Source organism: Nansenia antarctica (genome assembly GCF_963989245.1).
Source record: "Nansenia antarctica genome assembly, chromosome: 2".
Taxonomy (NCBI): Eukaryota; Metazoa; Chordata; class Actinopteri; order Argentiniformes; family Microstomatidae; genus Nansenia; species Nansenia antarctica.
Genome location: NC_137675.1, coordinates 13,023,959 through 13,046,862, shown reverse-complemented (window position 1 = coordinate 13,046,862; position 22,904 = coordinate 13,023,959). Strand labels below are relative to the sequence as shown.

General features: G+C 45.6%; 1 protein-coding gene across 1 annotated transcript; it reads left to right on the top strand.

Annotated features, from left to right (window-relative positions):
* Positions 1–1,072: 1,072 nt before the first annotated feature.
* LOC308149827 (serine/threonine-protein kinase 31-like) lies at positions 1,073–21,264 on the top strand (the record flags this gene model as incomplete). The annotated part of the gene is made up of 30 exons (XM_080522713.1): positions 1,073–1,145; positions 1,425–1,534; positions 3,103–3,200; positions 3,644–3,695; positions 8,103–8,179; positions 8,614–8,764; positions 8,872–8,948; positions 11,937–12,012; positions 12,298–12,469; positions 12,686–12,801; positions 13,850–13,970; positions 14,232–14,370; positions 14,930–15,068; positions 15,181–15,306; positions 15,579–15,694; positions 15,851–16,007; positions 16,144–16,269; positions 16,471–16,638; positions 17,098–17,208; positions 17,323–17,427; positions 17,642–17,773; positions 17,937–18,038; positions 19,169–19,249; positions 19,395–19,520; positions 19,829–19,957; positions 20,087–20,173; positions 20,270–20,419; positions 20,629–20,754; positions 21,011–21,070; positions 21,160–21,264. 30 exons carry the CDS (start codon positions 1,073–1,075, stop codon positions 21,262–21,264), a joined length of 3,408 nt encoding a protein of 1,135 aa, XP_080378839.1.
* Between the last annotated feature and the right edge of the window lie 1,640 nt (positions 21,265–22,904).

Here is a 22,904-nt window from a genome sequence, read left to right as displayed (position 1 = left end):
AGGAGTTCTCAGTTGTCTCATCGTCTGAAACAAGGAGATATAAACATCATATTCTGTTTGTTTTCTACTGCACATGCGCACACACGCACATGCGCACACATACAGTATCTAAGTTCTCTCTCCCCTCCCCCCGCATTCATTGATCCATCACCACACTACTATTCTGACAGAGAATAACTATACAGAGAATATTAACGCAGCTAACGTTAGTGAAGTTAGCTAGCTAGTTCTAGATACAATTCAATATACCAACAATAATACCCTGCTGTTACGGTTTACGTTAATGATAACGCATATCATATGGTACTTTCACTTACCACCAGGTGACGTTACGATGGCATCGGGTTGGTGCTGGATAGCATTAGCCTCATCATCTGGCTCTTTTTCTGTAACATTCGTGTCAGTGTCACCAGAAGCGGCAGTAGCTTCAGGGGAAGGCTTACTAAAACACTCAAAACGTGTCGTTTGCTTTCGCTTCATATCTGGGAAGTTTTGAAAGTTCTGTCACAATAAGCGTTATGGTGCGGCACAGGTGTGTATTTGGTACAGCTAGCGGAGTGGTTAGGCACGCCGGGTAAAATATACAAACGCGCGGAGTAATACAAGATGTGTCAAGATTCCATTTAGCCGGCCCGTGCGTATGGATATTTGTACGTCTGGAACTCAAACTGACCAATAGAGACATGAATGGACCGGATCTATCTGTTGTATAACACCGTTACGTATCCACGCGCATTTTTAAGTGGGTATACGCCGTAGTCCCGCAGTGGTTTTCAACCCTCTCCTCGGGGACCACCAGCCATTCCGCATATTTGATCTGTTCCACCACCAGCACACCTGATTCAACTAATCAAGTGCAAAGCTATTATGATTTGTACTTGATTAGTTGAATCAGGTGTGCTGGTGGAGGAACAGATCAAATATGTGGAACGGCTGGTGGTCCCTGAGGAGTGGATTGAAAACCACTGATTAGACTACACCACTGGCTGGAAAGTGTCTCACCCATCTGGCAACCCTGAGCGGGTAGACAGCAGAGCGGACCTGACCTCTCTACCGTCGTTACTGCAGCAGCATGTCGGCCAGAGCAGAACAGCCAAACTCTCCGATCATCTGTCACATTTGTGACCAAGCCTACAACCTACCTGGTAAAGTAACACTATCATATGTCTTATATAATATCATACAATTCCCTTGTTAAACGGTCTGGTCGTGTAAACTGTGAACGTGTGGAGTTAATCACCACCTGGTGTAAGAAATTACGTCTGCTCAAAACGTGTCCGCCTGCTAGCTAACGAGCCATTACACCAGGTGGTGATTAACTTGACATGTTATATAATACGTTATAAACCAACCTTGGTTAATATGGTTTATAAACCAACCGTGGTTAAAATGCTCATGTTAGTTGGTGTTTTATTTCTTTTCAGAGGAGACCGCTGGGAACCTGCCACGTGCCCTCCTGTGTGGCCACATCTTCTGCACGGGCTGTCTTCACTCCCTGGAGGTGGACAACGTCATCCCGTGTCCAGAATGCAAGGTACTACTACTAATAATAATAATACCTTTATTTGTATAGCGCTTTTCATGCAAACGTTGCAGCTCAAAGTGCTTTAATCATTATATAATCTTACTTTAATTATTTAGTCATTTAAAGGCAATATTAAAAAGATGGGGTTTTAGTCTTGACTTGAACATAATGTGCTGAGGTTGCATCCCTAATGTAAACTGGCAGTGAGACACAATCTGGGTGCATAACATGAGAATGCAGCCTCACCAAATCTCTTCTTTTGTACATGTGGTACACAGAGAAAACCAGCGTCAGATGCTACAGTTGAGTGTGTGTGAATGAATGGTTTAAAGTCACTAACTACAGTGTCAAGGATGAAACAATCATGGACCTACCAGTTAATGGTCCATGTTCTGGGTAAACGTTGGAGAGCTGGGACACAGGCCATATGGGCAGTGTGAGTAGATCAGTGGAGGCTGGCTCGTTGTAATGAGTGGATTGAGGAATGGTGTCAATCACATGTTTTGATACCATTCTTCATTTTCCATTCCTTCCATTACAATGAGCTTGACCTCCAATTTCTACTTCCACCAGCCTCCCCAGGAGTCAATACCAGGGTTTAAATGAGGCAGAGGTGGTACAACTGGTGTTTGACATGGGGGGGGGGGGGGGGGCATGATGCAGGGCTGTCTGGGGGTCCTTAAACGAGCATCAAACACTTAATTTCTTGCATTCTGGTGAATTGATATGCACCAATTTGTACCCTTTCTGCATCAATTTATGGTGGAAATGTCATTATTTATGTAAAGGAAAACACAATGTTCAGACACCAGATGACCAATCAAAATATAATGTAATATAATGCAATATAAGGCTCTCAGGCATTCTGTACTACTTTCAAATATGTATTCTCCTTGAGCAGTTAACATCAACTATCAGCTATTTCGCTAGCAAAAACGAAAGCTAACTTATTTGCGAAACAGTGCCCCCGCCACCACGTCGGCGCAGTGCCGCAATTGCAGTTAGAAATGACAGAAATCCACAGAGTTCAACGCTGGTAGAAAATACGACCGTCAGAGTTTTGTCGAGAGCTGGAGCCGGCTAGAAATATGACGGAGGCGGCCGCCCATAGTTCTCTATGCAGGAAAAACCCTGAATACACTGCTGTCAAAGAGAGTATTTACAGGGTTCCCACGGGTCCTTGAAATCCTTGAAAGTTTGTGAATTTGAGCAAAAAAAAATCAAGGCCTTAAAAGTTCATTGAAAGTGCTTGATTCCCCTCTCTCTGTCCAAAAACTCGCTCGTCAACTAGTAAATAAGTCTTAACTTTACACATATTTCACAATATATTGTTTTGCTGTGGTAGAGAAGGCAAGAGACCATCTAGTGTTCACACATTCAAGCCTCTCTTTTTAATTGTTGTCTGTGAGCGGATAGTTCCTATTATATAAATTCTCAACTAGATCTGTCTCGAACTATGCCGTTTTGGGTCCTTGAATTTAAGGGAATTGAGTCTTGACAGTCCTTGAAAGGTGCTCGAATGTGATGTTTCAGAAGGTGTGGGAACCCTGTATTTAAGACCCCTGGTGTGTGTGCAGGTGGAGTCTCCTCTCTCAGAGGGAGGGGTGGAGGATCTGCAAATGGACAGCAGAATCATCGGACTCATCTACACAACCAAGATGAACAACATGAGAAGGTGCCAACCTGCTTCTCTCTACACATACTTACTCTATGGTGTCTTCTCTCTACACACACTTACTCTATGGTGTCTTTGGGGTTTTGGGGAACTCATCCTGAATGATGGTGATGGACGGTGAAAGTTGATTGGTCGTGTGTATAAAATATATATATATTTTTTTTTTTATCATTCTAAATACCAATACAATACAACAAATACATGCAATAATCATAATGCATTTATGTTGTATAGCACTTTTCTAAATACTCTATTTACACTCTATACACTACATTCCATGGAGAGAACAAGAATAGATTGATACGTAAAAACAACCCCATGAAAATATGTAAAGATAAAAAGCAAGTTTAAAACAAGTTTTGAATCAATCACATGACAATAACACTCAGAGTGCAATAGTAGCGTTTGTCCCATCAGTGTGTGCTTTTTGTTGTTCATCGCAGACTGAAATCCTCTGTGCCTGTCAACACCGGGTATGAAGTGTATCTAAAACAGGTATGAGGTGTCTGTATGTCTGTCTGTATGGGTGTTAGCATGTTAGAGATCCACTTCTGACCAATCCTCCGTCCTCTGCTCCCTTCCTACTCAACATGCACCAGAGCAGAATATCTCCTGTAGCATCCTTCCTCCCTGCTTGTATTCTCCTCCAATGCTGTTTGAGACTGAAGCGATAGGAGCAGTTAAGGAATGGGCTTTCTAACCAATGGGAAAGGCCCTGGAGCCAGACAAGGCCAGAACAGAGTTTGGCAAGCCACCCTTGGGGCGGCTGTGGCGCAGGAGGTAGAGCCACCATCTAATGATCGCAAGGTTGGCAGATCGGCGGTTCGAGCCATGGCTGGCCACATGTCGAAGTGTCCTTGGGCAAGACACTGAACCCCAAATTCAGTGTTTCCTCCAGGACTTTTTGCAATAGTGGCGGGGCGGTGACTTTTCGCGTGAACGCGCATGAAACGCGCACTGGCGCTCAAAACAAAGACGTAATTTCACCAAAAACTAGAGGGTGGCAACATTATATATTTTTTTAAATAGCGGTTAAGTCATTAAAGCCGAACAGGTGATTTTATATAGAAGTTGATCAAATACCAAGATATCCTGAGGCTACAGCTGCAGCAGAACATCGGTTACTGTATAATATACATGTGACTGACAGATACTCCCAAGACACTGACACACACAGAAAGATCATCAGCTCATCGAATATGAAGTACACGAGAGATAATCAGCTCATCGAATATGAAGTCCAATCCGCAAATTATAAGGATTTAGTGATCGTTAAACTGTTGTTTATTATATCGAGTGGGTACTTTAAAACGTAAAGTTTCGTGTTAAGTTTTTGCAAGTGGTTTAGCCCTAGGCTGTGTTCGTAAAATAGCAACGGTGTGTGTGTTTTAGTAAATATAGTGTGTGTGTGTACCTGTACCTGTGAGAGGTGTGTGTGTGGCCCACCTGTGAGAGGTGTGTGTGTGTACCTGTACCTGTGAGAGGTGTGTGTGTGTGTGTGTGTGTGTCATATATCTCAGTATGGAGGCTATGCAAAGAAACTAATGTCGAGCCCTGCCTGTTATCACCTCATATTGTGTGTGTGTGTGTGTGTGTGTGTGTGTATACAGGCTTCATCTTCAGTCATGGAGAGAGCGGTGGAAAAGGCTCTGTGTCAGGCTGCAGAGAGCAAGGCCCAACTCAAGAACATACACCAGGTGAGCAGGGGGGACTAGGGACACACCAGGTGAGCAGGGTGGACTAGGGCAGTGATTTTCAACCTTTTTTGAGCCGCGGCACATTTGTTACAAAATCCTGGGGCACACCACCAACCAAAATGACACAAAATGACACTCTAACACAGTACATATGTGTGGTGGCCTGGGAAAACCCGTCGGATGTCGCTGGCGTTCGTTTGTGGCAAAGAGCAAAAATAGATGGAAATCGCGATTTTGGCGATTTTGTTATTATGTGGTATTCTAGTACTTTGAACTCCATACTACATTATGGTGAATAAACATTTTAAGAAAACAAAAGAGAAAGTACTTATTTTTGTGTTTTTGTGGTGGGTAGTTTGCTAGCGAAACAACGTCATGTTGAACGTGTCTCATTCTCGGTTAAGCAACGCACGCACACATGAGCGAAAGGAGAGACGATACTTCCACCTGTGTTATTGCCAGTTTACTGATGCTCACAATAAGCATAAAGTAATAACATCTTAACTAGAAGACACACAAATGGATCTGTCCCTCGCATACCGACGAGGCGAGCAGACTAACACCGCATCACAAGCAGACAAACGAGACCGGCCGATCTGCATAGGCTCCTCCCCCGACCCGGAGGAGAAAGGGGTAGTAATGACCTTTCACTTTTTTTGACATGATACATTAAAATGCTCATAACTTTTTAAAATAAAGGGCTATCTCAGTCATTCAACCAGTTATGAATAGCTGAGAACTTCTAATTTATGGAAATATAAAAAAATGAAAATGTCAAAATGCCACCATGTGAAGGGTTTTCCCAGGCCACCACACATATAATACATGGATATCCTGGCAGTAATGGTAGAAAGACACACACGAAGCTCTTCCTCAACAGATCTCAGTCTCTCTCTGTTTTTAGTTTTTATCGCAGTCAAGCTTGAGAAGCTCAGCTCACACAGATATGTGGTTGAAAACGGGAGCAATGTCAAAATAGCTTTGTTGGCCAGAATGGGGAACTCCTTGGCAACAGATAACCAAAAACTGTCCAAAGGAAGATCAGCAAACTTTAGCTTTAAACCACGATCTTGTTTCAGTTCAATGAGTTCCTCTTGCTCCTTTAAAGTCATGTCCTTTCCAGCAACGGATGCTGAGCTGTATGGGTCCCTAACCCAGTCAAGGCATTCTGTGAAGGCTGAATAGAAATAAAATGACAACTTCTCCTCAAGAGTTTTCAAATGTGTGCCAATCACCTCGCACATTGCAGCAGTGTTGCCATCATGCAGTTTCTCGGTGAGTGGGAACATCTCAAGGTTGCCACGCTGCACATGTTGTTGCCAGAGCTGCACCTTTAAACGGAATCCGTTCATTTTATCAGTGCTTGTAAGCAGGTTTTCATTTCGGCCTTGCATCCGTGTGTTCAGTTCATTCAGATGATGAAATATATCAGCCAGGTATGCCAGCTTTGCACACCACTCATCACTTGCAAGCAGCTTTGAGTAATCGGACCTCTCGTTTGTCAGAAAAACTTTAAGTTCCTCTCGCAGCTCATACACACGGGCCAGCACTTTGCCGCGCGACAGCCACCGGACCTCCGTGTGGAGCAATAAAACGTTATGTTCCGCTCCCATTTCCTCACACAAAGACGCAAATAAGCGACATTTCAAAGGTCGCGTCTTCACATAGTTCACTATGCGCACAACATCATCCAACACAGGAGCTAGATCTGATGGTAAGGTCTTTGCAACGAGGGCCTCACGGTGCAAAAAACAGTGCGTAGTAATAACATTTGGTTTTTTTTCTTTGACCCTACTTACGAAGCCTTTGATGCGCCCGACCATGGCTGCGGCTCCGTCAGTGCAGACACCTGTGCAGTTTTCCCATGTAAGCCCGCTTTTGTCGAGATATTCCGACGTGACCCGAAATATTTCCTCTCCTGTTGATTGTCCTGGCAGTGCCTTGCAAAATAGGAAGTTTTCTTTAATGCTTTCTCCATCCACAAAACGCACGTTGGCCAAGAGCTGACAATGTCCACTAATATCCGTTCGACTCATCAAGTTGCAAGGCAAATTTCTTACTGATGCGCATCTTTTCTAAAACATTAGTTTCGATATCCGCAGACATGTCATCGATACGTCTGGAAATTGTGTTATCTGAGAGAGGCACTTTAGCGATCTCTTTGGCCGCGTCAGGGCCGAGCATCTCATTTACAATGGCTTTACAAGCTGGCAGTATTAATGTTTCTGCCACAGTGTGGGACTTTTTTGATTTAGCTACGAGTTCAGCAACAAGGTAGCTAGCTCTGAGGGCTTTCTCGTTAACCTTTGTGGTTTTTCTCAAAAAAGTTGCCTGTTTCTCAGTTTGTACGTAAGCGTACAAAATAGTCCATCGGCTTGTTTTGAACGGAAGGGTGTTTCGTTTGGAGATGGCGTTTAAGCTTGCTTGGCACCATGGCGCTATTGGATAGCTTCTCACCACACACCAAGCACAGCGGAGTCGGTGCCGTTGCATCCCCGGTGAAAGTAAATCCAAATGAAAGATAGCTTTCGCTGTATTGCCTCGAGCTCACCGTCTTTTCTTTTTTCCTCTGTCGACCACTCATACTAGAGCCTTCATCTGGGTCAGAATTTTGTCCAGGGCCCTGTTAAGCATTTGCATTTTCCCTTCTCAAAAACTTCTCCATCACTCTCACTGGCGCCGTTTTTTTTCTTCTGTAATAAACGTGCGTAACGCAACTCTTTCACGTTGCGTTCAGCCAATCACTCAACCCGTTAGTTTGAAACATTATTACATCAAGGCCAATGATTGGTGTTTACGTCGGAAAGTGAAACTTTCATTTACTATGAAATTGAATCCTGCGCCACAGTCGCGCAGCACTAACTCAGAGCCCTCTGCTGCCACCCACTGAAATAGAAGAGTATTACATTATCTGCCACACTTTATTACAGCACAGACACCCGACAATGGTTAATTAGGTGATATTAGATAATTTCTCACGGCACACCTGATGATCTCTCACGGCACACTAGTGTGCCGCGGCACACTGGTTGAAAATCACTGGACTAGGGACACACCAGGTAAAAAATGGCTCCATTTTAGACCACTACTTTTGTATGCAAGTGGTTTGGCTGCCTTACCTGTGTGTGTGTGCGTGTGTGTGTGTGTGTGTGTGTGTGTGTGTGTGTGTGTCATCCAGACTCTGTCCACCGGGCTGCTGTCGCAGGTGAAGAGAGAGAAGGCCAGACTGCTGATGGAGATAGACCACGTCATGGACAGGGCCTTCGACGTGCTCCATAGAAGGTACAATACATACTACACTTCCATACTGCACTACCCTAGTACACTACGCTTCTACACTAGCATACTACACTACCCTACTACACTACCCTACTAGCCTAGTACACTAGCCTACTACCCTACTACACTAGCCTAGTACACTAGCCTACTACCCTACTACACTAGCCTAGTACACTACACTACTACACTACTACACTACTACACTAGCCCAGTACACTACCATACTACCCTACTACACTAGCCTAGTACACTACTCTACTACCCTACTACACTAGCCTAGTACACTACTCTACTACCCTACTACACTAGCCTACTACACTACCCTACTACACTAGCCTAGTACACTACCCTAGTACACTACCCTTGTCCACTACTCTACTACACTACCCTAGTACACTAGCCTAGTCCACTAGCACGGCTGTTCCTCCTCCACACAGGAAGGGGGAGCTGGTGTTGGAGCTGAGCCACATGGAGCAGCACTTCCCCTCCAGCAGGTCAGAGCTGGCCCGGGTGGAGGAGCGGCTGGCGGGGCTGGACACGGCCGTGCAGAAGGCCAGGATGGTCCGCCGGTACTGTGACCTGGACCAGGTAGCCTTCACACGTTCTGGATCAGCCTTAGAACCTCTGGATCTATTGAGTGGCTGTATCCAGATGTGTGTGTGTGTGTGTGTGTGTGTGTGTGTTCGTGTTCTAAGGTGCTAGAGACCCTGCAGGCTCCAGTGGATGTCCAGAGCTTTGACCTGCGCTGTCTCTCCCTGGACTCTGGACTCAGGTAATGGAAGGAGGGACGGACTTCAGAGTAGATTTCACAACTGTGTGTGTGTGTGTGTGTGTGTCTGTGTCTGGCTTGTGTCTGTGCGTGTGTGGTGTGTCTGGCTTGACCTAAACTGTACACTAATGTGTATGCCTGATCTAATAATCTGAGGTGTGTGTGTGTGTGTGTGTGTGTGTGTGTGTGTGTGTCACACAGCTATAGTCTCCATCCAGAGGGTCTGAGCCAGATATTAAAGATGAACAAGGGGAGTGTTAAGATGTGAGTAACCACACATGACTAGTCAGTTATATTAAATATAAAACTGCTCTCAAAAGTCTGTGAGCCATGTGACTTTACCAGAGAACCAGAGATTTACACACAAGTGCTTGTGTACGTCCAGTGACTGAGTACTCTGCTAACCCCGTTAGTGTACGACGACACTGCTGGATCCTGGATCTGTTTACCTGCAGTGGTGCAAACTTGTCACCTTTAGGTGAAATTCGCCGTTTTTACCTCAAAATAGGTGACCTACATGAATCATGCAGATCTGCAAAAAAAATATTTTGGGGGGGGGTCTACATCTCATCTCATCCAAGTCACATGATGCCCAAGCTAACATCTTCCTGTCTGCTAAACTCTGCTGCAGTTGAAATAAAACGTCTTAAAAAGGTCTTAAGATGGAAGTAGAAACATAAGAAGTAATAAAATAACATAGAAGTTATTTCTATGTTGCGATAACTTCTCAACAGGATTTTACAGGGTTCGTTCAAACTATCGTAATTCTTGAACTATATGTGCAATCGAAGAAAATCCAACAGTTTCTGAAAGCACAGAAGTTGCACTCTCTATCCATTTAGGGTTATTACGGTAGTTCACCAAAAAAACTAATGCACTGACCTCAGTGTCATTGAAGGATTTTAAGAGAAGCGGTATTTTAGCTGTGTTTTATACTTTAGTGAGTTTCTGTACATATATGTTTGTGATTGTGAAATGTCACAAAGACCATCTAAGCTAGGGTATCTAAGCTAGGGTAACCAATCCACCTAAAAGTTTAATCGATGACGACGATGTAAGTGACGAAGGACTGATTTCTTCTTCTGAACCAGGGTATGGAGGTTAGTTCTAGCGAATTTACCTGATAGAATATCGACATGCTAGAAACACATAACTACACATAATTAGATGATCATTATAAGTATTTAGTGATCTGAAAACTGTTGTTTATTATATCGAGTGGGTACTTTATAACTTCAAGTTTCGTGTTATGAAAAAAACGAGTCGGCGAGTGGTTTGCCCTAGGCTGCGTTCGTAAATTCGCTCTGGAAATCTGATCAGCAGTCATGGAATGCCTCTTGTCCAATCAAATTACTTGGTCCATTTATTGCGCAGAGCGAATTTACGAACGCTGCCCGAGACTGTCTCGCGTCCCCCTTTACCTCGCTTTTACCCTGCTGCTACGCTGCTTCTATAACATCAGGATCAGACACAGGGCGAGACTTTCAAAATAAACCTTTTTAATGGCTTCTGTGTGCTTTAGACTTGCGTAGAATCGATTTTATTTTTATTTAAAAAGTCAGACCGGAAAATGTATTATTGTCGCCAGACCCACTGCGTGGGAATACGACTCGTGCGGATGAGAGACAACATATAAAACAAAACTTATCGCACACTTATTGCTCGTGTGACATTGGTTAAGCTGCGCCCAAAACCCCGATATTTTGCCACGTGAAATGATAAGACAAGAGGCCACGATACGATAATCGCCGTAGGAGGCGATTCGACTGTAGGCATGTGAAGTTAGAATTTCTTCAAACTTGCAGTGGTAGCAACGGTGTGTGTGGTTTAGTAAATATTGTGTGTGTGTGTGTGTGTGTGTGTGTGTGTGTGTGTGTGTGTGTGTGTGTGTGCCATATCTCAGTATGTAGGCTATGCAGTGTAAGTGAGTTTATTCTGTTATTTATGCTATTATATCTAGTAATGTGTTGAGAAGCAATGGAAATGAATCAAGAAATTGATAGAGTAGGCTAACTTACATTATCCTTGTTCTATATGCAACAGAACAGATCACCCAGCATTGCTAATGAAAATAATCAACGAATGTGAGTCTAATACCAATACTTGCTCAATAGGTCTTAAAATCGATTAAAAGTGGTCTTATAAAGGTCTTAAATGTAACTTGTTGAAACCTGCAGGAACCCGCATAATTATTTTGAGAACAGGTTGCTTACATTAATTATGCGGGTGTTAAGGGCAGGGCCATCGCTACTTACACGCGCATCATTGTTAGACCACTGTTAATGATAGAGCTAACCATCTACGGGCAAAAAAAAAGTGTCACCTTTTTGGACCATCGCCAGTTTGCACCCCTGCGACACACACACACACACACACACACACACACTCCCTCAGAGAGTACCTGGTGTTCATGGAGCTAACCAAGTCTGGAATCGGCCGGCGCGTTCAGACCCAAACTCAATTGGTTTGGAGCCTGAAAAGTTGGTTCGTAGCAGGAACCAGAAAATAGTGGTTCTCTAGCGCGAACCAAAACGTAGAACAGTCACGTCGTCAGTGGGTGTGTCATTTTCTAGGCTGCAGAGACTAGCAAGGAGGAAGGAGACAATGTAATCTAATCTAAATCTAATCATTAGTGATCAAAAACAATATCAAAAGTTTAATGATTCTATTATATCTTCCTCACATGCTCAGCAAACACACACACACACACACACACGCGCGCGGACATGCGCGAACGCGAATTTCGTGAACCATTTCTATTCCAGTAACGGAGCAGCTGATTAGTAAGAGAACGCCTGTAGAAAGTGTCTTTTGTTTTGTTTTGTTTCATAGAAAATAGTGTTTATTTCAGATACTATAGTGGAAGATATTATCCTCTTTTCCAGTGAAGTAGCTGCCATCTAGTTGTGACATTTCTGTTTATCCCGCCCCTTCATCACCCAGCGTTGATGACGCGGATGGTACTGGTATGAACGCGGGCTCGTTCGCCAGACAGCACCAACGTTCGGAGGTTCTGCAGTTCTACCCCCCCGTCTGGCCCGACCCCGACCTGGAGCTGAACGCCGTGGTGTCCCACATCAACACCCCCTCTGACCTCTACATCCAGCTGGTACACACACACACACACACACACCCCCCTCTGACCTCTACATCCAGCTGGTACACGCACACACACACACACACCCCCCTCTGACCTCTACATCCAGCTGGTACACACACACACACACACACACACACACCCTCCAACCTCTACATCCAACTGGTACACACACACACACACACAACCCAAAGTTTATTTCCCAATTTAGGTACAAAGTGTGTGTGTGTGTGCTGCCCCCTGCTGGTGTTGCAGGTGGACAACATGGAGTTCCTGCTGCTGACTGACCGGATGCAGCAGTGCTACGGTGCCGGTGGGGGGGCGGGGGCGGGGGCGGGGGCCCCGGGCCTGGAGATGTTCTGCCCCGTCCTGGAGCAGGCCTGCGTGGGCCTCTACGACCAGTTCTGGAGCCGCGCGCAGGTCACAGGTCAGCAGCGTGTGTGTGTGTGTGTGTGTGTGTGAGAGCTCTGGAGCCGCGCGCAGGTCACAGGTCAGCACTGTGTGTGTGTGTGTGTGTGTGAGGGGACTAAATTATACTGTACTCGCTGAGTGTGTTACAACCTTTTTGTGTGTGCGTGTGTGTGCGTATGTGCGTGTGTGTGCGTGTGTGTGTGTGTGTGTGCGTGTGTGTGTGTGTGTGTAGGCCTCCCAGGGGGCAGGAAGGTGGAGGTTGTGTTCGTGGACTTTGGCAGCAAGGAGATCCTGTTGGTCTCCGACCTGCGCAAGATCAAGGATGAGTTCTTCTACCTCCCTGCCAAGGTGAGGTCCCACTGCAACATGGTCCATGACCTGGCTCACAGACACACACCTTCACGTCCCTGTCCACTGGCCTGGTCGTGAACAAGACTGGTTACAGTTGGCTAACGGCTTAAAATGACCCGTAGTATGTGCAAGTGAGGTATGAAACACGAAAAATGATTGACTGATCTGCCCGTCATTGAAGATATGACGGTGAACAGCTGTTCAAAGGTAATATTTTTTTATTTCGCAGTGTTTTGCTGACCTCTGAACGTACTTCGTAAAGCAAAGGCTTGGATCATAATGTTTGTCTGGTTTGCGTCCGTTGCAAGTGTCGCTGTCTGTCGTTTGCGTCTGTCGGCTGTCTGTCGTTTGCGTCTGTGTCGGCTGTCTGTTTACTTTTGTTTTCCGGTAACCTAACCCTCGTGCGCATGCGGGTCGCTTGGTGTGTTAACACTAGAACAGCCTTAACACTAGAACACCACGTCACCAACTGTCAAATCTTATTTCAAATTTGAAAGTGACAGTTGAATCTAAGTGACAGTTGAATCTAAGTGACAGTTAAGCTCTGTCTGTCACTAGAACAGCCGTGTCTGTGTTACCTACTATAAGAGCCGCCTCGGGGGTCAAATGACCATAGTCTTTACAACGGGAAGCTGCTACTTACACACAAAGACCACTAGTTGGCGCGTCTTGTAAACTAGCCTGCCTCCTACACAGAAAAACTGCAAAATAGCTTTATACTAGCTTATCCTGAGGTGATTTTGGAAATGTAAGGATACTGGGTGGTAGAACGCACATATCTAGGAAAAGTCATGAAAGGAGGGTCCTGAATAAAATGTTTGGCTGTTTTAGTGTTAAGCAGTGTGAGCACCGGAGTATGTGGATATGTACGGGATATGTATGGGATATGGGTCATTTGAAAAAGTAGGTGTAAGCAGGCGTTAAAAAGAAAGCGGATGTCTGCACTAAATCAGACTAGGCGTTAGGACCTGCGGTGTGAAGGCAGCCTAGGTGGTGAGTGTTCTAGCCGTCAGTGGTTTGAGTGAAGGCTGTGATTGGTCCCCAGGCCCTGCGGTGCTGCCTGGCGGGCGTGGCGCCCCTGGCGGGGGAGGAGGAGTGGAGCGAGGGATGCATCCAGAGGCTCAGGAGCCTGGCGGACCAGAAGCTGCTCACTGCTGTGGCCACCGGTGAGACAGGGGAACACTACGTGTGTGTGTGTGTGTGTGTGTGTGTGTGTGTGTCTCTCTCTCTCTCTGATGAGTGTGTGTGTGTGTGTGTGTGTGTGTGCGTCTCTCTCTCTGATGAGTGTGTGTGTGTGTGTGTGTGTGTGCGTCTCTCTCTCTGATGAGTGTGTGTGTGTGTGTCTCTCTCTGTCTGATATGTGTGTGCGTGTGTCTCTCTCTCTGATGTGTGTGTGTGTGTGTGTGTGTGTGTGTGTGTGTGTGTAGAGGTGGTCCCCAGGTCCAGGCCTCTGCCAGTGCGTCTGTATCAGACCAGCGACTCCAACGACCCGACAGAACCTGGAGACCCAGAACCCACCAGCCTGGGAGACCTGCTGGTCTCAGAGGGCCTGGCCTCCCTACCAGGGTAGGCTGTCTGTCTGTCTGTCTGTCTGGTCAAAGACAAGATTCTCTCATCTTCCCTCCATTTAGGAGCTGTCTCTGGTCTGTAGCTGATACGGCTCTCGGCTGTGTCGTGCAGAGAGAAATCCTCAGCTATCAGTGCTCTGCAGGTCATGTTTATGGAACGACTACCCCCATGTTTTGATCCTTTTTACTTTGACATTGGCTCTACTGTGGTGTGGTTGTACTGCTCTACTGTGGTGTGGTTGTATTGGTGCCAAGGAAGTCATTTGGTGATTTTAAAATGAAAAGCTGGTGGAGTGGGGATTTGGGTTTTTGTGTCTTCAGTATAATAGTTTTAATTGAGAATGATGGATCATCCAGCCATACTCGGTGTGGTTCAAATGTGTGTATTGTGAGGAGAGATATGAACCTTGGTCTGCATAGATGCTAAAGGTTAGCCAGAGATTTAGCGATGTAAACTAATGAACATTGCTGATTGGGGTCATGGCCTTCAGTAATGACTAACAGATGCCTCTCATCCTTTTGAGAGGTAAGATCAGTTCCACTGTCGTTGCCTCCAGCAGGGAGAGAAGCACCGCCACACCTGTGGACCAGGACCTTGTGGAGGAGAACGAGAGGCTGAAGGCAGCACTAGACACCAAGCAGCAGAGCACTCAAAGCGCAGAGAAAGAGCTGAGAGACACCTCCTTTAAGCTACAGGTTAAACATGCAGTGCCCCCCCCCCGACACACACACACATACACTCAGCCGTATAGAGTACGAGCGTAGAAACCTGGCGTGACACATGTCGTGTGGTATCGTGTTCTCACAGGAGTTGAAAGAGGAGATGGTGGTCGTCACTAAAGAGGTAGAAGCTTGCAAGGCGGAGAGGAACGCACTTCAGAGCCAATCAGAGAAGCTGGAAAAGCACCTGCAAGGAGCTATGGTGGAGCTGCAGGTGAAGGCGCATGACCTGCTATGAGGGGACTTGCTAGGGACTCTTAATGACCTGCTATGAGGGGACTTGCTAGGGACTCTTAATGACCTGCTATGAGGGGACATGCTAGGGACTCTTAAAGCTTCATGGCTTGTTAAGATTAGGACTGGTCAGAGGGAAAAAAAAGACAAACAAACTTCTAGCATGACGACTGCCAATGGCTCCAGGCTTGAGCATATATGACTTTTTTCCTGCTATGACTGACAGATGATTCACTTACTTTCTCCTTTCAGAAGGAGAAAGAAGTGGCCGAGCTTTTGGACACGGCCGTGGCCAAGCTTTTGGACACGGCCGTGGCCGAGCAGGTCAGCCGCCTGGCAGAGCAGGTCGATGTTCTGAGAGAACTACGGTACAGAACACTTGCTTCATATTACGCCTTCCTCCTCCACTACTGTGTCTGGAATAGTGACTCATGGAATGAGAAGAATGAAGTGACAGCACACACACACACGCCCTCTTTCTTTTGTATGCATTATTATCATCTTGGCTTCCTTTTATCCATCAGAGAGGGGAACCCATGGAACGCTAGAAGTGACAGCCTTATGCGGTCAATCAGCGTCGTCATAAATAATAGCACCTCTGCCCCTGTTGCCATGGAGAAGGTGGATGTGGCATGGGAGAACTACAGGATCGCTCAGGAGAAGCTGAAGGCCTGTCAGACGGTGAGTTGTCATTTGAGGGGGTGTGCTGTTGCTTGTACACGTCCCTAAAAGAGTACAGTTATTCTTTAACCATACAATTGTGACACAGTCCAATCCCAGCCACTGGTGCCAATGTCTTTTGTCTTGACTTTTGCAGAAGGAGCAACTCGTGGATCTGATAAACGACAGAAATCTGTCGCGGAATGCGCTGACAGCCACAGTAGATGCCTTCCTGCAGGAGGCAAAGTGTTTGGCTGTAGGACAGCGTGTGGACAAACTTGAGGTTATTGGAGAATAACAACTTTAATGCCAACCTTTTTTTTTTCCATTAATTCGAAATATTTGAGCGATTTGTCTTGTGGAAGATCCTCTTGTTGATTGAGGGATCAGGGGGGTTAGTGTGTAACTGAATGTCGAGTAAGTATGCATTAACATTTATGTCTACAAGCTGCTGCTATCAATAAGTGTTTTTCCTGTATCGCAGGAGGTGAGAGCTTCTCTGACTGCAGTGTTTGGCCCGGCCTCTGTGGAGGGGGTGGTGGAGGGGGTGGTGGATGATGCATTTGAGCAGTTCTACCAGTGGAAGGCAGTCAGAGACGGGACAGACAAGGCCCTCCACGCCTTGTGCACCTGGTCTGAGAATTTAGGCAAGGTACGGTATGACGCCACACCCAGTTAACTAACAGAGAAATAATAATAATAATAATTCATTGTATTTATATAGCGCTTTTCCGAGGCTCAAAGACAATATGGGAAAAACAGAAAAATACAGAAACAACAAGCAACAGATAACATGAGCACATAGAACACAGAGTTAACAAACAGGGAACACAGTAATGCAGCAATGTCCAAGGGGGGAGGGGGGGATGGTTAGGGGTAGGGGAGATGGTTAGGGGTAGGGGAGGTTGTATGCATGAAGAGAGGGGAGAGAAATGAAGAGGCTTAGTTATGTTCCTGTTATGTTCAATGCACTTCAGACGACTTCTCACATAACATGACTGAAGTCTATAGAATGTGATGTAAGCTTGTCATAGGCTGGCCCGGATTGCTCACTGTGAGTCCATACTGATGTTTAGTTTGGAGTGCTCCTTCTCATATGTGTTCTGTTCAGTTCTTCTGTCTGTCTAGCAAAACAACGGTGACAACAAACGACGTAGCTGTGACTGACCTCATGAAACAGGCAGACGTGAACGTGTGCAAGGAGCTGGAGGTTTCCCGTTCAGTGAGTATGAACGGGAGTCTTGTTTCATTGTTCCTTACCAATCCCTGTATCAGTGACATGTTTATCTATCAGTGTTGTTCCCTCTGTTCATGTGATCAACAACCGAACAACCAGGACAGCGAGATTATGACCGATGCTTTCCACCAAGTGACGCAGCTCATCAAGAAAGAGAAGGAGCTCATAGCTGAGATCACAGACAAACACCTGCTGAGCACCAAGGTGAGGGAACGATGAAATGCACTGAACTGTAAAACATTGTAACACAAACAGTGGTGTTAAAACGTCACGGATTCGCTAAGGAACATTGTGTCAAACAGTTGCAGAAGAGCCAAGTACATTTCACTGTTTTTTTCCCACCGTATACAGTGTTTTGAATAACAGAGCTCTCTCAGTCTTCAGTGTGTGTCTCTCTCCTTTGGTTTTGTCTCATCAGTTTAAGGGGGAGACGCTACATTGGCAGGACGCCACCCCAACCCCAGAGACTCTCCTCTCCATCCAGAAGAGGGTCCGCGGCCTGAGGTACCAGATGAGATGCACACAGCTGGAACAATGCCAACTCGAGGAGGTGAAAGGCTTTACCACTTCAGTGCACAATGTAGCAACACTATCCAACTTCTATTCTGTGTGTGTGTGTCTGGTGTCATTTGAATAGAAAACATAAAATATGAAAGGCAAAAGGTTAGTTCCAGAGTTTGGTGGTTGTGACCAGGAGATGTCTCCTCTGTCAGGGTGAAGAGCTGGACCTGACAGAGGTTCTGAAGAAGAAGGAGGAAATCGCTGAGACCAGAAAGGCCCTTTTCCAGGAACTTGGCAAGGAGAAAGAGGAATATGTAAGGCTTTGTATGCTGTGATTTCCTCTCATCTATCAGCAAGTAGTTCTGCTTGTCTTCCAGTTCAGTATATAAACCTCAACAAAGTTTGGAAACGTTATTTCAGTCGATTCTTCCTCCACTTTAATAATACCAATTGGTATTGTATGTTATAGCCTGATAAATGGAAAGCCTGATTAGTCACCTTTACAACGAGGTACAACTTGTAAGGATCATGCATTCGTGGAATGAGTAACACAGCTAAACGTGTGGGTAGCGGCCCAAATTTTTTTTTGCCAAAATCCCCTGCAATATTCTTCTGTTGGTATTCACTCTCGTTTTGAGCTTCAAGTGCTGGCAGGTGTATGCCAGTCACAGGTGTGTGAATGGCACCTGAATGGCACCTAATTGACAGGAATGATATTCTGGAGCCAGTGGCGATTCCATATCTCCAGAATCTGGGACCTAACTCCATCCTCCAGGAGGACAACGCTCGCCCCCACAGAGCCAGGATCATCACAGAGCACCTCCAGAATTTGGGAGTGGAGAGGGTGGAATGGCCTGCCGTGAGTCCAGACCTCAACCCAATTGAACACTTGTGGGATCAGCTTGGGTGCTGTACGTGCCAGAGTGACCAACGCAACCATGTTGGCTGACTTGCGGCAAATCCTAGTTGAGAAATGGGATGCCGTCCCACAGCAGTGTGTGACCAGGCTGGTGACCAGCATGAGGAGGTGCCAAGCTGTTGTGACTGCGTATGGATCTTCCACACGCTACTGAGGTCCCTGACAGTGTAAAATTAATAAAGTGTAAAAATGGCCAATATGTGTTGTTTTTTTCCTTATTACTGTGGGAGAGTGCAATCATCCAATCCACCAAGCAACTCAAAACGAGAGTGAATACCAACAGAAGAATATAGGGGATTTTGGCAAATATTTTGGGCCGCTACCCACACGTTTAGCTGTGTTGCTCATTCCACGAATGCATGCAAGTTGTACCTCATTGTAAAGGTGACTAATCAGGCTTTCCAACGATATAAAATACAATACCAATTGGTATTATTAAAGGGAGGAATAATCAACCAAAATAACGTTTCCGAACGTTTTTTGAGGGGTTTATAGCCTAATACCAGCCTCCTGTTGAAATTGTAGAGGAGGCTCGCTGCTCTGACGGACGGTAGCTTCCCAGAGCTTCCTCTGCTCTACCCCGAGGCAGACATCCACTGCTTCATGGTGAGCGAAGCCCCCTGCACTCCAACATTACGCACCAACACAAGTCCCCCGTTTACAGACTTCATAACTTCCTGAATCTGCACACACACGTGTCCAGGTCATTCTGGGTGATGAGTTGGTTTGACGGTCCTCCTGTCCCGTGCAGAGCTCCGGGGGTCTCCTGGTGAAGAGTCTGGACAGGGACATGTTTGATGCCGAGCCCATGAGGGAGCTGAGCGGCCGCCGGCCCCTGGTGTGCACCGAGTACCAGGGCCAGAGGGTCGTCCTCAAGGTAACCACACCCCCTCAAACCCTCGTCCTCAAGGTAACCACACCCCCTCAAACCCTAGTCCTCAAGGTAACCACACCCCCTCAAACCCTCGTCCAAGTGGAAACCAGGTATATGAAACCATGTTGTTCACGATGCCCAGACATGAGCATCGACTTTTCAAATGGGGAAAACAAGTAAATCAGTGATCTTGTGTTATTTGACGTGCTTAAGAATGCTGAAATTGACCAACTAAGCACCAACTAAGAGAGACCTTGGCCTTCAGTGTGTGCAGTGATGAGGAGGCTGGGTTCTGTCTTTGGGTTCCTCAGGGTTACAGTGTAGATGAGGAGGCAGAGGCTGGGGTGCTGGAGCGAACCACACTCTTCCACCGGGCCAGGACTGAGAATGGGACTGACGGTGGAGTTGTCCTCCCTCTTCTGGCTCTGTTCTTTGGCAAGGTACTGCCCAGTACACCCTCACGTCCCTAAACAGGACCCCTGTTTTTATGTTTCACATCATCTGTAACATACCTGAGTTCTTGCATTTCTCCTGCCATTGATGCTGGATGAACAATGTTCTCTCTGCAGTCTGACCCTCTTGCCTATGTGATGGTGCCGTACTTCCCCCACGGGAGTCTGAAGGCGGTACAAGCAGTCCAGCCGCTCACTGCCACAGTAAGTCCTCTTCCATAAGTTCCAGCTACATCGAACATCCTCTTGTCCTCTATTGGCGTCCAGTAAACCAACCGACGGTTGTTTCTCACACTCTAGGAGGTTACCATGGTGATGAGGGGTGTGGCCCAGGGACTACAGGCCCTGCAGGCTGTGGGCGTCACCCACGCCTCTCTGAACCCCAACAACGTGTTCGTCCTCAAGCGAGAGCAAGGCATGCTGGGAGACTTTGATTTCACCAAGGCCACTGTAAGTGGTAAACAGGTCACCAGTCATGAGACTGTTATGGAAATTCCACATTGTGTGGAAAGTGGATGTTATTAAAAAAAAAAAAAATCTGATGTAACTTTTTTAGGCTGCTGTGAATGTGGTTCTGATTGGTTTGTGTTGTGTCCATCTGAAGTGGTAGCTGTGTGTGTTGTGTCTATCTGAAGTATTAGCTGTGTGTGTTGCTCCAGGGGCAGCGGGCGGTGGGCAGGGGGATGGTGGCAGGCTCCATCAGCCTGGTGGCCCCAGAGCTCCGTGACGGCTCCGCTCCGTCTCCAGCCTGCGACCTGTACTCCTTCGGGTGCCTGCTGCTCTGGGTAGGACACCTCCTTCCTATCCGCTCTATCCAGGAGTCCACAGGGATTCACTACGGAACAGTCTGGATGGAATAGAGCAGGAATCTGATGGGGTTCCAGGCAGGCTAGAGGAGATAAAAAAAACATTTTAAAAAGGGGGTCGGGTTGGTACAAGTTCCCTAATCAACTGTTGCATATTGCCCTGGAAGTGTTTTTACTGAATGTTCAGTAAATGTATGTGATGGTTTTCATGGCAATGACAATTCTCTGCTCTCAGCTGCACGTCCCAACGTTCAGCGGTGCTCTGGATGACCCTGCCAACCTGACCCTGGATGTGGTGAGGAACACAGAGAGAGCCTCTCCATTCATCAAGAGTTTAGATGTTGTTTCTAAGCCTATACAGTGGATGTGTTTCCTGTTTTCCAGGAGGCCAAACTCCAAGCCCTGCTCCCTAAGCTGTTGGCACGCCAAGGAAGACTGACTGCTGCTCAAGTCCTGGCAGATGACTACTTCCTGAGTGGCCAAGCATGAAGTGTAGTAGAGGCAAATGCCAAATATTTGTTTGACTGTTTCACATCTTTCTTTCTTTCTTTCTTATGTATTTCTTGTTCTTTACCTTTTGTTGACGTGACAATTTGGTTTCACAGTATATTACTTGAAATATACATGTTTACATGCATAATAATAAAAAACAATGTTCAGAAGATGTGGAGATGTTTCTAATGGAGAGAGTGATATGCTCTGTAATTAAAGGGATGTGGTAATGTTTCTAATGGAGAGAGCGATATGCTCTGTAATTAAAGGGATGTGGTAATGTTTCTAATGGAGAGAGTGATATGCTCTGTAATTAAAGGGATGTGGTAATGTTTCTAATGGAGAGAGCGATATGCTCTGTAATTAAAGGGATGTGGTAATGTTTCTAATGGAGAGAGCGATATGCTCTGTAATTAAAGGGATGTGGTAATGTTTCTAATGAAGAGAGCGATATGCTCTGTAATTAAAGGGATGTGGTAATGTTTCTAATGGAGAGAGCGATATGCTCTGTAATTAAAGGGATGTGGTAATGTTTCTAATGAAGAGAGTGATATGCTCTGTAATTAAAGGGATGTGGTAATGTTTCTAATGGAGAGAGTGATATGCTCTGTAATTAAAGGGATGTGGTAATGTTTCTAATGGAGAGAGCGATATGCTCTGTAATTAAAGGGATGTGGTAATGTTTCTAATGGAGAGAGCGATATGCTCTGTAATTAAAGGGATGTGGTAATGTTTCTAATGGAGAGAGTGATATGCTCTGTAATGAAAGGGATGTGGTAATGTTTCTAATGAAGAGAGTGATATGCTCTGTAATTAAAGGGATGTGGTAATGTTTCTAATGGAGAGAGTGATTATGCTCTGTAATTAAAGGGATGTGGTAATGTTTCTAATGGAGAGTGATATGCTCTGTAATTAAAGGGATGTGGTAATGTTTCTAATGAAGAGAGCGATATGCTCTGTAATTAAAGGGATGTGGTAATGTTTCTAATGGAGAGAGCGATATGCTCTGTAATTAAAGGGATGTGGTAATGTTTCTAATGAAGAGAGTGATTATGCTCTGTAATTAAAGGGATGTGGTAATGTTTCTAATGGAGAGAGCGATATGCTCTGTAATTAAAGGGATGTGGTAATGTTTCTAATGAAGAGAGCGATATGCTAAATAGCATTTAGGCGGTATCCAAATGTCAGTGCCTGAAAGTTACAAAATGCGTGAAGTTAAAACACACACCCTAGTAGCTACATACAATATATTTTACACACGTCATTGGCAACTGACATACAGTTTATATTAGGGGTAGGAGATGTTTTTTGGTGGATTTAGCACATAGTAAAAACACATTGAGCCCCAAGGGCTCATTTTCAAGTGTGACCTGTTCACAGGCATACAACAACAACATCCACCACAAAATACAATACAACACCTGGCCTACATAGTCTAAAACTAAACTAAAACGACATAGTCTAAAACAGTCTAAGATAGTCTAAAACTAAACTAAAACGACAAAACCTAAAACTAGACAGCTAAAGAGCTAGGGACAGGGAGGGTCAACTCAATTGCAAGAACAAATCATAGACTCGCACTGTATTTTAGTGTATGTGTTTTTAGACTTTGGTTGTGCTGGAAAGTGTCTCACCCA